At 38.0% G+C, this 17,217-nt stretch overlaps 1 protein-coding gene across 3 annotated transcripts in view; it reads left to right on the forward strand.

The window, feature by feature from the left end:
* LOC100774887 (CUB and sushi domain-containing protein 3) overlaps nucleotides 1–17,217 on the forward strand; it is a 1,055,385-nt gene that overhangs the window by 657,452 nt on the left and 380,716 nt on the right. For all 3 annotated transcript variants that reach the window (XM_027431430.2, XM_027431431.2, XM_027431432.2), the window contains one exon: nucleotides 2,107–2,301. In XM_027431430.2, the coding sequence (XP_027287231.1) occupies nucleotides 2,107–2,301 (195 nt within the window). The remainder of the gene's footprint in view (nucleotides 1–2,106; nucleotides 2,302–17,217) is intronic.

Consider the following 17,217-nt stretch of genomic DNA (forward strand, 5'->3'; position numbering starts at 1 on the left):
TTTTTAGATTTTATACCTGATCCAGGTATTCCTGAATGTAAAAGCACACTGGGGGACTATAAAAGTAATTCTAAATAAACTATAGATTGAATTAATTTAGCAGACAGTATGTGAACCTAGCAAAAGCTCAATAACCACTAGCTAGCTTTTTGGCCAGACCACTCAATACTCCGTTTCAGTGTGTATTATACTTTCCTAGGTTTCAGGTATGTTTTCTCTTAGTTATGGGTCAGCTACATTCTGGTTTGTATTTTCAAAAGATAAGATGAACGTTCTTCATCTGAAAATCTTTACGACAGTGGCAAAAGATGAAATCACATAAAAGAGAAAACTTCTTGGCTTAAAATGCTTCCATGTGAGAATTTCCTTGTGCAGATAGTTCTGTCAGAACCCATGGACCGCTCTAATATTTAGTGCTTTCTCTTGAATCAATCACTCTTTGTGAGATGTTATCTAACCTGCTGGGTTAATGGGAAAGTGCTCTATGCCAATAGAATTTAGCCTACAAATATCAGCACTATCTTTAGAAAACATTTCTCCCTTCTCCCTGCCCTCATCTATGTAACACAGAGTTTTGTCAGTGAAAGACAAAGTACAGTCAGTGTCCTTTCAGCATGACTATAGCTGTGTACGGCACCACTCATAGAATTTGTTAGCGATGTGTAATTGAACATCATTTGTATCCAACTGTTATGATGTGTGTCATAAAGATAATCTGAAACAGGGGTCTGGCCTGAAAATTGTTCCAACATTATCTGTGTATAAAGGTGAATACATGTTCACATCTGTTTGACTATAATTTTTAGTTTGTTTTAATTGCATGATGCTTTTAATCAATGCCCGTGATGTTCTCAAATATTATGTCCATTCTGTTTCTTTAAAAATGACTTAGTTATATGTAAATCATACATTTAATATTTCCTACTGCAACCTATTTCTTTCTGAACAAATCTACTTGGACATTATTATATGTTAGAGCAGCAAGATTAAAAGGTTGACAATGAAATATATTTTTATCATCTTTTAATTAATAAGATCTTTGAGAATTAAGAATTTTTTAGAACATTCATTCAATCAAATATACCTATAATATACTTATGCATTTTAAAACTTTCCTTAATGTCTTTTGTGTAATTTAGGATAAAGATTAAAATAAAATAATGTAAATTGAGAGCATCATTGAAATGTTGTGTAAGTTGGAAAACTTAAAATAATTGCCTGCATTCGTGCAGAACAAATATCACATTATAAAAACTTCAAATACGCCTTATGCTTGTGAATGCTTTGTCCTCACAGAAATATCCTCTATTTCCATTAAAGTAAAATAAAATTTGAATATATGGTTCTATAGATTAATAGAAGAAAAAAAAGTTTGGAGAATTCCAAGTAACCTATTATTTGTTTAAATTAACAGATTAGCACTATAGCTTCCTTTTTGCTAAATAGACACCCTAAAAGAAACAAGACAAAACACAAGGGTGACTCTAAGCTCATGAGACATCAGAAAAAGGACCAAAGATACAGAAGGCATTGTGAATACTTCAAATGCCAAAATTTAGGATACATTGCAGTCCTGTAAACTCTCATTTCTATGACTAGAGGCAAGCTATATGACTCTTGAAATCTGACATTTCTCTTCATGCTGATGTTTTCCTCATCAGGCCCACCTAATTATTCAATGTACACCTCTGTGCCTAGGACATGGTCCTTGAAGAGTTAAGTCTCTTTGCAGAGCTAGTAGATAGGAAAGGTCATGCAGTTGTGAAAATCTGTAAAACTATTGCAATGTTTTTTTGACTGGACAGAGACCTTGCCTTTAATCCTCCCAATGAAACTTTTTTTCCATTCCTGACAGGATGAGTTTTGGAATTTTAAAGGGAGATAGCATAAACCTGTTAGAATTCAAGCTTACTGGAATGTGAACCAGTTATATTAGAGATTTCTGTATTGATTTATCTTAATGATAAACACAATGAGACACAGATTTTACTTTCAAATTTTAGTGTATAAATTATGTGTTGGAACAGTCACAACTGTTACATATTATTTTACACTCACGTGGAAATAACTTTCTAATACTGCTCATGTCTTTTTGTCATTGTTAAGCATTCGGCCACAATGAATGTCCTGACCCGGGAATACCCATCAATGCCCGTCGCTTTGGAGACAACTTTCAGTTAGGAAGTTCCATTTCCGTTATCTGTGAGGAAGGATTTATTAAAACACAGGGAACAGAAACAATTACATGTATTCTCATGGATGGAAAAGTAATGTGGAGTGGACCAATTCCAAGATGTGGAGGTAAGCACAATAGGGAGAGACAAGGGGAACCCAGCCACAGTACCCTGTGTAAACCATGGCAAGAAGTGAGCTATTCCTTGAGAGCTGCTGACATTGCTATCTGGATGCATGGTTTAAGCATATATTATGCATGCAAGTGACTGAATTATGCCTTTTGGTGCAAATATCTTATTAGAATCATTGAAGAACACTCTTGAGCCTTTCTGAATACCAGTATTAATAGTAAGCGTGATAGCTTGTATAAACTTCTTTTTGGCCATTCCAGTTAGATTTAGCAAGTTATATAAGGTCAACATCATTCATCATGTTCCATCACATTTTCTCAGTGTTTAATAATTATTTATAGTTATTTATTTTTCAAAAAATCAACTAGCAAAATGGCAAGTAAGTTTATGTTAAACTATTCATATTTAAAATGGGTAAAATTTATAACTATAGTTAACTTGTTATTCAGTTTTTTGTTTTTCAATTAGACATAGTCAAAAACATTTATTACTGTGTATACTTATACACATATATACTATATGCAGATATGTAATATATTCAAACATATATAATTTATTAATGTAGAATCTGCAGAAGTTCATGTTTAGCATTGTAGGCTTCATTTATGATTGTTGCAATGAAAATTAATATTCAAAATTCCAATTTCCTCTTTCCAGGCAAGTTTTTGTTTTGTTTTGTTTTGAGACAGGGTTTCTTTGTTTAGCTTTGGAGCCTTCGCTGGCACTCACTCTGGAGACCAGGCTGGCCTCGAACTCACAGAGATCCGCCTGCCTCTGCCTCCCAAGTCCTGGGATTAAAGGCGTGTGCCACCGACGCCCAGCTTTCCAGCAACTTTTTAAGAGCATGTATTTAACTAATAAAGTAATATATGTGAATGAGAACCACGAAACACACAAAAACCACTCACTGGGACCGTTAGGTGATGTATATATATTTATTAGTTTCGGGGCTGGCAATCAAAGAATTTGGGCTAGGCAGAGATCTCAGCAAATAACGGGCTTGCTTTGTAGAAAGAGGACCTTATTTGAATCCCTAGAACTCATGTAAGAGTTCCAGACAAAGCAGACATGCTCATAATCCTAGTACTAGAGGCAGAAACAAATAGATGAACACACAGGAGATCACACCTGCACACATATGCACACATACACACATGCACTCACACACACATTCGTGCACATACACACACATACATACACACACATGCATGCACACACACATACACACACAGGCATACACGTACATATACATGCACTCATACATACATGCACACACTCACACACACATGCATGCACACACACACACACACTCACACACACATGCATGCACACACACACACACACTCACACACACATGCATGCACACACACATGCACACACGCACATGACTATAGCTTTGGGAACATCTTCAAAATAGTTTCTTTTTGTCTCGTCTCTTCCATGTGCTCCAACTGAATATTAATTGTTTATATCTCATTTGTATCTGCTGGTTTGAGATGATTTAAAATATTTTTAAGTTAAAATTTACAATCATTACCTATAAATTACCACTTTCATCAGCTTCTACATGGCTGCAGTGTCTCATAATGAAGGAACTTCAGATCACGTTATTATGGTGCCCTAGTGGCTGTTTTTATTAGAATCGCCTTTCCTTTCACTTTAATGACTGTTCATATGGGTATCAGAATGTACACATAGATGACTTTAGAATACTATTTCTAACTTCAAGCCTTATTCATTTGAAATGGGCTCTTCTGCTGATAACTATGATTGTGATATCCCTTTTTGTAACGAATGGAACTGCTCAATAAATTATGTAATAAGAAGACATAAATAATGTTCTGTCTTCAGATCATAGGCCACCATTAGCTGACCCCACTCCTGCCTTCTCGTAATTGTTGACACTGACTTGTGAAATGCTATGTTGGTGTGTGAAGGAAAAGTAGAAATAGGATGAAAGTTGGTTTCAGGGGGGGAAACAAGGGAATAGCACCAGCTCCCTGTGTCAGGAGTATAGGACAGGGAGCATAGATACGATGGATGGCTGTTGTGTGCAGAGAAAGAAAGCCTGGTACAGAAAGTGATGTTAAGCGGGGTCAGCATTACCCTGTGGCTTGGTTGAGGGGCTACTTCAGTTAGCAGTGACATGATCTGAGCTGGTGTCTCCATTTCTCTGAATGTTGTTTTCAAGTCTCTGTGGGTAGACACTTCCTGATAATTGCCGAACTCCACTGTCTAACTAGGGCAATGATTTTAAAGTTGACTGACGCCTAACTACATGGGGAGCTAAAACTAATGAAATCATAACAACAAATAATTTTATGAATCACTGCTGATTCTAGAAGGCAATTTTCCACTACCTGTGAAAAATGGATGCTATTTGTTTTTTGTTTTGTTTTGTTTTTTTAAAGTAAGGCACAGTGTGCTGAACTCTAATTTGGCACAGGCCATTAAGCTCTCCAAATATCTCAGAGAGATGCTTTATGAATTTTCTGAAGGAGACTATTTCATTCTCCTTGAATGAAACAAGGCCACAGCTTTCTTTCCTGGCTGTGGTTTCAACATCACAGTGGGAACATTTCCAGGTCAAAGCTAAAGCCAAAGAGGGCAGAATCAACATCCACAACGAGCAACATTCCTATGGCCTTAAAAGATGCCCATATTCTGGGTTACTCTTTAAGTTGATTTCCTATTCAAACAGCCTCACTGCTATAACTTCCACCTAACTTTGCAGACAATGGGTGATTTCTTAATTCCCACTAAGATCTATAATGATTTTCCTGTTCCTGGGTCCAAATTCCCAAATTCTATACAAATAAGGCTTTTTCTTAAAAACCCTAAGAATATGTGAGGAACCAAATTTTCCCTGAGAAAGAAATAAATGAAATGAGTAACTATACTTTATTCTTCCTCTCCACACCATTTCTCAACTTGCTACCCAGGCAATCTTGTTTACTTGGGAAAGAATGTGTGGAAGCAATCTTCCCATGGAAGCAATGTTCCTGTCCCCTTTTGCTTTTTATAAATCCCAAATTTTTATGTAGTTTTTGTTACTATTCAATATGAATATGATTCATCATTTAGTGTGCTAGCATAGCCTTGTAGAAAACAAATATTTAACATTTTAGTTCAAGTTTTTTTTTATTCCCTTCAAAACAAACATTTAATATAGAGTAAAATAGGGGCATGCTTAAATGTTGTGTTTGCTTTATACTCTCTCCATGTGAACAGTACAAATGAAATGCATTTTAAAGTTATTTACAAATACGTATTTCTGTAATGTAAATGAGAAACATTAAATTATTGATAATTATAGAATTATTTTGTTTGATGAGATGACATGGGGCTCCCACCCACTTTGAAATGCCACCAACACGTCTGCCAGCCCATCTCTGCCACGGTTGTCTAGGGGTTCACCATTCTGGCAACATAGTGTTCTGTCCACGATTACCAGGGTGTAAACCTGGGGAATCTTTCATCTTCCACAGACCTTGAATGGAGATTATCAGACCAAACTAGAAAAAGGGGATCATAGTGTGTTTGCACAAATGAAGTTGGATTAGTTTCTGCTGGTTTGAAGATGATTGTGAGAAGCCTTTGGCATCTACCTTTTATTCAATGAACTGGATGAAGATCACGGCTCAAGACTTAACGAAGGATGAGTTTGGCCTTAATGAAAACCTGAATCATTTAGCACAAAATGGGTTTATCCAGTCTCATGGTGATGCCAATGGATTGGATGTTTTACAGGCTTTGGGAGTTTCACATCTGCTTCTGGGAGACAAAATACACCTGTTTCCATAATCACCATTGAAGTCAGTTCACTTCCAATTGTAGAAACACCCGTCTTCATTAAGTAGCAATGGTTTTTCATCTATGTTGAGAGTGTACCCTGAAAAAAACTGTTTCTATCTAGGGTGAATTTGTGCATGTCACCTGTACCACAGAGGCATCATTAAGGTGCAACAATCGCTTAATATGGGCTGCTCTGTGGAACTGCGCGGGGAATTTCATAGTGAGTTACAAAGGAAACTTACCCCACACCCTCGTCTTCTCTCCTCTTCAAATCCTTGCTCACAGAAGCTGCTTTCCTGGCCTTTCCACTCTGCTCTGCCTGTATGCCTCACAGCCATACTGCTCCCAAGTTACAGCTATGTTCCTACTCTACACATGGTGAACTTGTGTTGAACGGCTGTTAATTTCATCACTACTTTTAGCCCTCTGATGTAAAAGGAGGTGGCGCTTCCATTTCTCTGCTACCCAGTCCCAAAATACTCACACAGAAGCTTAATATTTTTATTTATTTATTTATTTATTTATTTATTTATTTATTTATTTTTGGTGTTTCAAGACAGGGTTTCTCTGTGGCTTTGGAGGCTGTCCTGGAACTAGCTCTTGTAGACCAGGCTGGTCTCGAACTCACAGAGATCCGCCTGCCCCTGCCTCCCAAGTGCTGGGATTAAAGGCGTGAGCCACCAACGCCCGGCTCAGAGGCTTAATATTAATTACAAATTGTTTGGCCCGTTGCTCAGGCTTATTACTAACTAGCTCTTCACCTGTTTGATTGTTTTTCTTGGCTATCCTTGCTTTCTTAAGAGATTTGTTGAATTCTTGCATTTTGGGGGTTTGTCTTTTCCTCCATTTTTCCCATTTCTGTTTGTTTGTTTGCCTTTCCTTCCATTTCTTTAATGGGGTTTCTCATCCCTTCTTTAAGGGCTTCCATCATCTTCATAAAGTCATTTTTAAGGTCGTTCTCTTCTTCCTCTACATTGGGATGTTCAGGTCTTGCTGGTGTAGAACCCCGAGTCTCTGGTAGTGACATACTACTCTTTGTTGTTGTATGAGTTCTTAGACGGCTGTCTACCCATCCCTTCCTCAGCTCGCTCTGACAACTTAAATTAACCCCCTTCTATTAATCTATGTTTTGCCGCATGTCTGGTGGCCTTACCTGTTCTCTTGCTGCAGCAGGCTTACTGTCTTCTGTCCCAGATTCCGCCCTTTTTATATCCCTGTGTTTTCAGTTGGGCTTTCCCAGTTGGCTTTACCCTGTCTTGCTATTGGCCAAATCACCTTCTTTACTAACCAAAAGGAATGAAAACATTCACAGCATGTAGAAGGTTTATCCCATCACTCTCTGGAGTGATGATCTCTCATTAATAGGCTTCACCTTTGCTTCTTTCTTTACATAATAGAAGTCTCCTTTTTCTCCTATTCTCCGATCAGAATTTCTCATAAGAGCTTCTGAAGTCATTGTCAGGCACACCTGTATCATTCATTCCACTGTTCCTTCCAGTAGCCCAAACTATTAGGGAAGGAAGGGGAAAAAAAAAAAAAAAAAAAAAAAAAAAAAAAAAAAAAAAACATGGCACAGATGCATGTAAATGACACTTCTTCATCCATCTGAGCATCTGAGTGTGTGACATTAGGACTGCTCAGTCAAGGGTAGGAGTTTACTTCCTCTCAATTATCTTTGGAAAGGAACAATAGTTACTGGCCTTCCGCCATTGTGAGAAGCAATGCCCTTAGAACTTTCCTTGAGTTCCAAATTGTGGAATCCTTTAACCACCCTGCAGAACAATCATATGTTGTAGGCATGAGATTACTTTCTGTGAGCAGTACTGCTACATAGAAGGTAAAATTTAAGAAATAGTTGACTTGCTAGAGATATTTCTATCCTCGGCTGTGGGGAATTCTTTTATCTTAGCCATCTTGATGGATTAAATGTCACCTCCCTCATCTTCTACTTAGATATTATTGCCTAGACCTTAACATGACCTTATCATTACTCAAGCTTTGTTCTCATAGTATCCTGTATCTCACTTTGTTTCTGTTCCCACTTATTTTACTAAAGTTGTGAGACTGTTTTGTCTTAGAGATTGATCATCAGGGATTGATCTGATTTTGGTCAATCTTTTGCAACTTATCTTGATTAGTATTGGGCATCCAACACTTTCCACGAACTTGACTGTTTCTAGTGTGTCTATTTTCAGGTTGTCAGGGAATTCTGCTCACTAGGGTAGTGAAGCCAACTGCCAATAGATGATAACTTTGAAATATGTGAGTCACAACCAAAATTAAAATACAGTGCAGCTGGAGAAAGAGTAAGTACAGACATCCACCAGATTAGGAAAATAATAGAATTAGATTCAGCACACAGAGTGAGAGAGGTTGCTTTGATAAGGGCAGCCATGGATACAAATAAATATTTTTCTACTTAACAAAAATAATATGCTAAACAAAAGTGATAAAAATGTTAATTGAAAACACTATTACCAAGCACTAGGAGAAAGCCCTCATCTGAGGAAGCAAATGACCTGAACTAGGGATTCCCAAATATTTCATTGGAACTTTGTCAGTAGCAAACAAGTCCCTTCAGGAATGGGTTGGACTAACAGAGAAAGTCAGATCAGTGATATATCATGAATACCCATAACCCTTTCTTGAGAAAGCATTCTAATATCTCACGAAGTTGCCTTTCCTTTGTAGTTTCTTAAAAAAAAAAAAAAACTGTTTTCCAGATGAGTTGTTCAAAAGTTTCTAATAGTTTTTGGTTTTGAGAAGTTAGGTGGCAAATTTTCTAGGATCAGGAATTCAGCTGGACATCCTCTCACTCACTCTGTGTTCTCCTGAAACTGCTGTTTGTATTTCATAGCTCTTTCAACAGTATCCTTTTGACTTTTCTTGTCTTTTCATTGCTTTTTTGCTTTACCATGTCTCTACAATTTTCCTAGCAATTTAGCTGTTAGATAGCTCAATTGTGTAATATGATCTAGGCAAACTCAGAAATCAAATGAAAGGTATAAAAAATCATAGGTGAGGAAGAAAATTTGATACCGATTTTCTTTGATTTGGGGTGTGAACATTTTACATAGTAGATGCAAGGCTCACAAATAGCTCCCTAAGCTACCCTTGCATTCAAGGTGAAAATAAAACTTCAAGTAATCAAAAGCATCAATTTATCTTTCTCTCCCCCCCATGCTTACACAATTGCCTCTTTAATTAGCTTTTCTCTTCCCTTCTCTTTCATATACACTCAGAACGCTTACCTTATCTGAAGGCCCTCAGTTAAAACAACACTTTCACTATTGGGTCCTGTCTCACTAGGAGTCCATCCCATTCGAAAGTTCGAATTTGAGATGCTGTCCTGTTGGATGCTAAGTGGAAACATTCTCTCCCTTACTACATGACATTATGCATTTTTTTAAAAAGAGAAAGTTTTCAACAACTTCTTTTCAAGCTAGTTTCTGAGCAGTAATCCCACTTTGTATAATATACGCTTGTTTCTGAAAATTCCAGTAATAAGCCAGCCAATGTATCTGAAGAGAAGTTAAAAGAGGCATCACACCAAAAGTCATAGAATTAAACAAGAAAGTTCTCTTCAAGGTGTCAGTGAGTTCTTACTCACCTCGAGTTTTCTCTTTAAAACAGCAAGACAGTTGAAAAGAAATTAGTTCTCCTATCTCTGTGGAAAACACAGAAAGTAATGCTTCCTTCATATGAGGATTTATAGTCATTGGCTAATACCAATTCAAAAAACAAGGAATGTTACAGAATCACAGTCAGGAAGTCAGAAAAGGATGAAGTTCATTTGCAGAATGAAAGTGAACATTTGGTTAGAAATTATCAGCAGTATGACAATATGTTATACATTATATTATTGTAATTATACATATATATATATATAAATATATATATATATATAAAATCTGAAATGTATATTTTATAATTCAGTGCTGGCTAGTCTTATGTCAACTTGACACTAGTCAGAATCATTTGGGAAGAGGTAATCTTAGTAGAGAAAATGCCCCTAGTACTTTTATTGATTGATGATTAATTATGGGGAGGTCCATCTCACTGTGGGTGATGCCATGGCTGGGCAGATGGTTAAAGATGGTGTAAGAAAATATTCTGATCAAGCCAGGGGAGCAAGCTAATAAGCAGCACTCACCCATGGCCCCACCTTCAATTTCTGGCTCTGGGTGGCTGTCTTGAGTTCCTTCTCTGGTTTCCTTTGCCAGACTGTGATGTGGAACTCCAAGCAGAAATAAACCCTTTCCTCCCAAAGTTGCTTTTGATCACTGTGTTCTATAGAAACCAAAGAAGCAATAGAAACCAAACCAAGACAAGGATTAAAAAATCAAATTGTCTCAAAGGCTGAATTACAAAGTTATATAAATCTTTATGGCAAACATAGTAGATTAAGTGAAATTTAGTTTTTAGATTTATCAAATACATTTTTTTTACTTCCTCTTCTTGCTCTTCACTTCTGCCCTTATTCTTTGTTGGTGAGTGTTCTAGAGCTTTCTTGAATATTTTCTTGTCTGGTTTCCTTTATTAATGATTTTTATGCAGTATCTTACTTTACATAAAATACTTTTGTGCTGATATCTCTGCATTCTATTTGAAACACACTTGTGTTTTCCTAAGAAATCCCATGCAGATACTGATATTTGTAGTTTAAATTGAGAAGTAGATTATTTCTCATTTTATCTGAGCCTATATATTTCTTGATAATGTATTTTTGTCTAGATTTCTTAAGACTCTGATGCATATGTATTTCCCCCTAATGTTGGCAGCCTCTGCCAATTACAAAGTAGTCCATAGTGCCCTCTTTAATCTACAGCAAGCTCCCAGTAAAAATAGAAATGGAATACTGGCCTTTCCGGTTACATGGTCATGTTTTTGAATATGATTAGGGCATAAAATATTCACTGAGCTTCTTTACAGATAAAAAGGATTTTATTTAATACAATGTATTGGAGGAGTTGCATAATTATCTTGGCTCAAAGCTAGTAATTTGATTAAGATGCTAAGTTAAACCTGACTGAATGGAAAGTTGCCTCCTGTTAAGTCTCATAATAATTTCGAACAATATGGACTTTGAAGCCTTTCTAACCAGAAAAGCAATACTATCATGTGAATACAAAGAACTGAAGCCAGTGTTCATAGCTTCCTAATTAATAACAGTCACTAGAGAGAAAAATATATGTTAAATTCATCTATGGGCAATTGGGTAATAGAGGCCCCACGTAGGATGTATAAGTAAACTCTTTTCTGTCAAGAACAAGTTGAGTCATTTCACTCTCAACCCATTTAAGCTGAAGTCAGGGAAATAAGAAAAATGGATGTATCTTTTTTTTTTCTCAGTTTGCAACTGTTAGGTTCATGGAGTGTTGAGGTTTCCATTCAGCTCCAGACAGAGTACAGAGTAATTTCTATCTACTCTAATGTAAATCCATAATCCCAAGTGAATCCACGCACTTCCAGGGACTTGCTCATGGAGAATGTAGATACATATGTGAAAGAAAGACTACCTTTGCCAAGTATATGTTTGCATATTCACTGAACTTACAGATAGATATGTCTTCCATGACTAATGAACAGGGGAAAGAAAATTATAAATACCTAGCAAGCTAGAGACATCAGAGGCCTGTAGTTCCAACAGTTTGACAATTAAAGATGGGAGTGCTGTCTGCAACAGCCAGTTACCAAAGTAGGTACCTGGGATTGGCTTCTTAATAATTAAAATGCTAGAAGAGTTTACAAATTCATTATAAGAGCTGGGAGCAGAGCAGTATTTAGAAATGGTAGAGTTTACTCTATAGGGAGTCAACTATTGAAAGACCTCTCTCCTAGTTCTTTGATTGTACAAAAGACTCTTTGATTCTCCTCATGTGACAGCAAGCATTGTTAACACTGGGTTACACCACCAGTGCCAAAAGCAGACTACTGGAGCATGACCTCCTTCATACTTGCCTTGACTCTTTCCACAACAGAAAGCTAGAGGATTTTAAAAAATGCACAAGAAGCTGCCAGTTCTCTATTTCAAGAGTGGGCCAGAGAATCTTCAAGTGGGAGCCCAGCTCTCTACCACCCCAGAGAGGGGGTCTTGGAAGAATGGATAAAAGAAACTGAAGGGTTTGAAAATAAAGCCAGCCGTTTCAAAACTCTTGAATGTAGAAAGTTAGAGTATATGCCCCAAATGTTTGTTTTGAAGGAGAAGGGGACTTGACAGTGCATATTTGAAGCAGAAATCATAAAATATGTGAGTATGAAACCGTGCTTTGTGTTTGCTCTAATGACTCCAGAGTGCTCCATAAAATGCCAACTCAAGCAAAAACTGCCTTGCCCTCAGAATAGATCTCGCTGAATTACTCAGGGTTATGGTCCCTCCCCTTCCCTAATGAGATATCTGAGAAAATTTGTAGAATGAATAGGATGGAACTGGAGTCCCTGGAGAACTGTTTGGAGACCAGGAGGGACTTGCATGCCTGATGAGCTTCCTCATTGAAGATAAGGGGTTTTTTCCTGAATCTCAATCAGCCACAGAGGAAAGGAAGCCCTCTGCACAGACATGACATTCTCTGTGGAGAGTGCTCTTTTGAAGAAGCAATTAGAAGAACAACTCTATGCATATATCCAAACTGATTTGTAATTCTAATACAATGTCTGTTCACACATAAACATTTTTCTCAAAGGAAGAACTCTTTTTTAAAAAAAAATCTGTATGTTTTTGTAATACTGAGCTGCATATGGAGGACTAGCATCGGGGAACAAATAATAGCCCTAGTTTTTGCTAGCCTAGGTCTGAAAAAGGGACAGAAAAACATGATAGTTGAAGGAGAAGCGGAGTTAACATTCAAGTTTCAGGGACACTCAAACTCTTCCATTTCATCGGACATAGCTTCATCCTTGTTAATGAGAGTTTTCAATATGAATGTTCTTTGACTTCATTGAAGCATCATCCAGTGTGCATACATCAGGTATAACCAAAGATCATTCACCACAACTACAAGTAGAAAGCAAATTAAAGGATGGGAGAAAAATGGAGAGATAGGTGTGTGACAAGGGGAGAGGCTAAGCGTATGACGAGTGAGATGTTGAGTGTATCAGGCCCCTCTCCACAGAAGGGTCATCTCTCTGACCAAATTCTGGAATGTTTGCCTTTCAAATTCATTGTTGCTAACCCTGCCTGCAGACCTCAGCTTTACTGTGAGTACTTGAAGATGACTTGTCCACAGACATCACCTCCTGCTCTGAAACTTCTAACTTCTTCAGAACTCTTTTGGAGACAATTTTTATCTGAGTTCTATCTGAAGCATATATAGAGAGAGCCCTGTAGGTCTTCAAGTAGATTGGGTATGTTGAGTGTGTTTCTTTGAAGCAAAAACCAAGAAATGAGCCAATAATTGAATGCAAATTATCTATAGAAGATTTTATGTATTATAAAAATCTAATTGGAGAAACCAACTCCAATGAAGGTCCCCCTTTCATTGCTGCAAAATGGGGACAGTATAGGCAGCAGGCTGCATCTGACTAATATAAGCACATCATCCCCAGCATTAGTGGCTTTTCCGTTCTTGCCATAAAACACCCTGACAAAATCTTGTTAAGAAAAGTTTCATTCGGGCTTATAGTACCAGAAGGTATACATTTCATTGTGACAAGGAAAAGACAAGATCACAGCTTGAGGACTGACCAATAGAATTCCAAGAAAAAAAGAAGTAGGACCAGTCTACACAATGACAACACTTCCCCGAATTCTTTCTTCCTCCAACAAAGTTCTACCACCTAGAGATTCTACAAACAACAGCAACAATGGGACCAAGGGTTCAATTCTACAAGCTTTAGGAGGATATTTCTCATATATGCTAACATAGTCCTTTACCTCACAGAAGCTGGAAAGAGATAGCATTCCAGAGATCTCTGATGTAGAGAGACACCCATTTTTTCCATATCCTCTTATGTAGTTTCATGGGGTTGGTTTTTGACATCTACTCAGTAAAATTACTTGAAGGATCAAGGCGGGCCTTGAATCTGGAATCCTGCCCTACAACCCTAGAGTTGTATTCTGCAATTCTATATTTCACCAAGCTTCCTAGGTACCCACCAATTTTAAAATACTAGCATCTTATAATTCCTAAGGAGTTGGCTGTTTTTCACTCTTTGCTCTTTTGGGGGCCTGGCACCCTGCTCCCAAATAAATACAGAGAGTTATTCTTACTTGTGAATGCCCAGCCTTGGTTTGGCTTATTTCTAGCTAGCTTTTCTTCACTTGAGAAAGTTCTCTTTCCCACCTCTAGAGCATTGACTTACTTTCCCTTGTAGATCTAGAATCTCCACCCCCCCCAGAGGTCAAGCATGTGTTTATTATATTTCATGTTGACTACATCTACCTGCCTTGTATGCATTCTCTCAAAACTGGAAAGACAACTCAATGGTTAACAGCACTTGAAGCTCTTTCAGAGAATCTAACTACAGATATGAATACCTGTGTCAGGAAGCTCACAAATGCCGCTAAATCCAGCTCTAGGGGATTGGATGCTGTCTTCTGCTCTCCTTAGGCTCCCACTCATACATGGTATTTACTCACACAAACACACATCAACACAAGTAAAAATAATAAAATGAACCTTTAAAATTTGTGTGTCTATGGAGGGCAGATACATGTGATTGCAGATTTCTTTTTAATGTTTAATGTGTTGGCAGTTAGTAAATTATCAGTGTATTAGACATGATACCTCTTATCAATGAGTGAAAATGATTGCAATAAAGTTGTTAGCATGGTGTTTTGAAGCCTCAATTTATAATAAAAACCTTTGGACAGAATGGGCTAGCCTCGATTTCCATCAGTCTCTGTCTCCACTAAAGCTAAAGATGGTAAACTTTATCTAAATAAACATTTTTTTCTTAGAAAAATTAATTCTATAAATTTGAAATGGAAGTGGTTCCTAACTTTCAATTTAAAGATTTTTTCTATTTTTTTATTTAAATTTGAAACAAGCTTGTTCTACATGTTAGTCCCAGTTCCCTCTCCCTCCTCCCCTCCCCTCCCTCCCCTCCCCTCCCTCCCCTCCCCTCCCTCCACTCCCCTCCCCTCCCCTCCCCTCCCCTGACTGCCCTATCCCATCCCCTTTCTGCTCCCCAGGGAAGGTTAGGCCTTCCATGGGGGAATCTTCAAAGCCTGTCATATCATTTGGAGCAGGACCTAGGCCCTCCCCCTGTCTGTCTAGGCTGAGAGAGTATCCCTCTATGTGGAATGGGCTCCCAAAGTCCATTTGAGTACTAGGGATAAATACTGATCCACTACCAGAGGCCCCATAGATTGCTGAGGCCTTCTCACTGACACCTACATTCAGGGGGTCTGGGACAGTCCTATGCTGGTTTTCCAGATATCAGTCTGGGGTCCATGAGCTCCCCCTTGTTCAGGTCAGCTGTTTTTGTGAGCTACTCTAGAAGATTCCGAAACACTGATGTGTACTTGTAGCAAAGTCCAGGGGGAGGTAAACAGGAAGACACCCAGTGTGATTAGCTCATTTATCTTCCCTAACTGGAATTGAATGAAGTCATCTCCTACCCTCCCACTGAGATTAAGCCAGGGGCTTTTGCTGATGCTCAAGAGTAAAGGCATAATTCCTGGGGCTGTGAAAATTGTGAGATTCTGATTGACTTGTAGGGAGATTTGTACCTCAAAGGGAGGGAGAATAATTGATGGTTTCTAAAGTAAGTACTGCCAGTCACAGGCAACAGGCCATGGGGCTGTCGCTAATACTTCCTCAGACTGGTTTCCCCAGGTCAAGTATAAGTCAGCTCTTTTGTTGTTTTTCCAAATCTAGGAAATAATTTTAACAGTTACTAGCTTCTTAATTTACACGATTCAGAGCAGGGAAGACCCCCAACAGAAAGTCCATCCTACATTTGGTGATGTAATGGCTATTGGCTAATAGTTGGCTTCACATAAAACCATTGTACAAAAGGCCTACATATTCTGCCGCTCTGTTTTGCTAAATAAATATTCACCTCTTCCTCTACACACATTAAAGCTTTAATATAGCCAATGATAATAATGATTCCTATGAAAAGAACTCTAATATATATATATATATATATATATATATATATATATATATATATATGCTATTTCACATAATCGCTGACCTGATTAGAGTTACCACTGCTGTAATACCATGACCAAAAGCTAGACATTGAAGAAAAGGCTTACTTATCAAGAACCTGGAGACACGAGCTGATGGAGAGACTATAGAGGAGTGCTGCTTCCTGGCTTTTTTCCTCATGGCATCATCAACCTGCTTCCTTGTAGAACTCAGGACTACCACCAAAGGGGTGGCACCACACACAATGGGCTGGCCCCTCCCATATCACCGCTAATTAAAACGACATGAAACTAGCCAGCATGCTCTCTAACTTAGGCACTACACGGTATTGACTTTCTCCGTGGAACTCCCATGTGCTTTGAGTTCTCCACTGTTTGAAGTGAAATCAGCATCCATTCTGGGTTATGTGACCAGAATATAAGGAAGAGTTTTTGTTCTTTTCATTTTTGTGTCACATGGTGTCACCATGAAATGCTTTTAGCATTTTATTCTCAATACATCATTCAGCTCTTCCCTGCCATAGCCTTATGTCAGATTCTGATTGTCTTCTAACTTTTTTTGTAAAGTATCCTTGCTGATTTTACGAGGTCCAAATGCACGGGACATGCATGATCCATCGAATGGAGACATGAATCCTGCTCTACACTATTTTCAGCTCTTTATTCTTCTCCTCTCTTTCCAGAACTCCAATTCTTCCTTCGAAGATCAAATTAAATACCTTCCCTAAATCCCTCATGTCCTCTACCTGGAGCATATCTTTATTATAGAACTTAATTTTTTCTTTTCTTTTTTCTTTCTTTTTTTTTTGTTTTATGTTTTTCAAAACAGGGTTTCTCTGTAGCTTTGGAGCCTATCCTGGCACTCGCTCTGGAGACCAGGCTGGCCTTGAACTCACAGAGATCTGCCTGCCTCTGCCTCCCGAGTGCTGGGATTAAAGGCGTGCTCCACCAACGCCCAGCTAGAACTTAATTATTTTTAATGTTTTCTGTTTCTGTCTTTTCCACAAAACACAGAAA

The sequence above is a fragment of the Cricetulus griseus genome, chromosome 10 (assembly GCF_003668045.3).
Source record: "Cricetulus griseus strain 17A/GY chromosome 10, alternate assembly CriGri-PICRH-1.0, whole genome shotgun sequence".
In the NCBI taxonomy this organism is placed as follows: domain Eukaryota; kingdom Metazoa; phylum Chordata; class Mammalia; order Rodentia; family Cricetidae; genus Cricetulus; species Cricetulus griseus.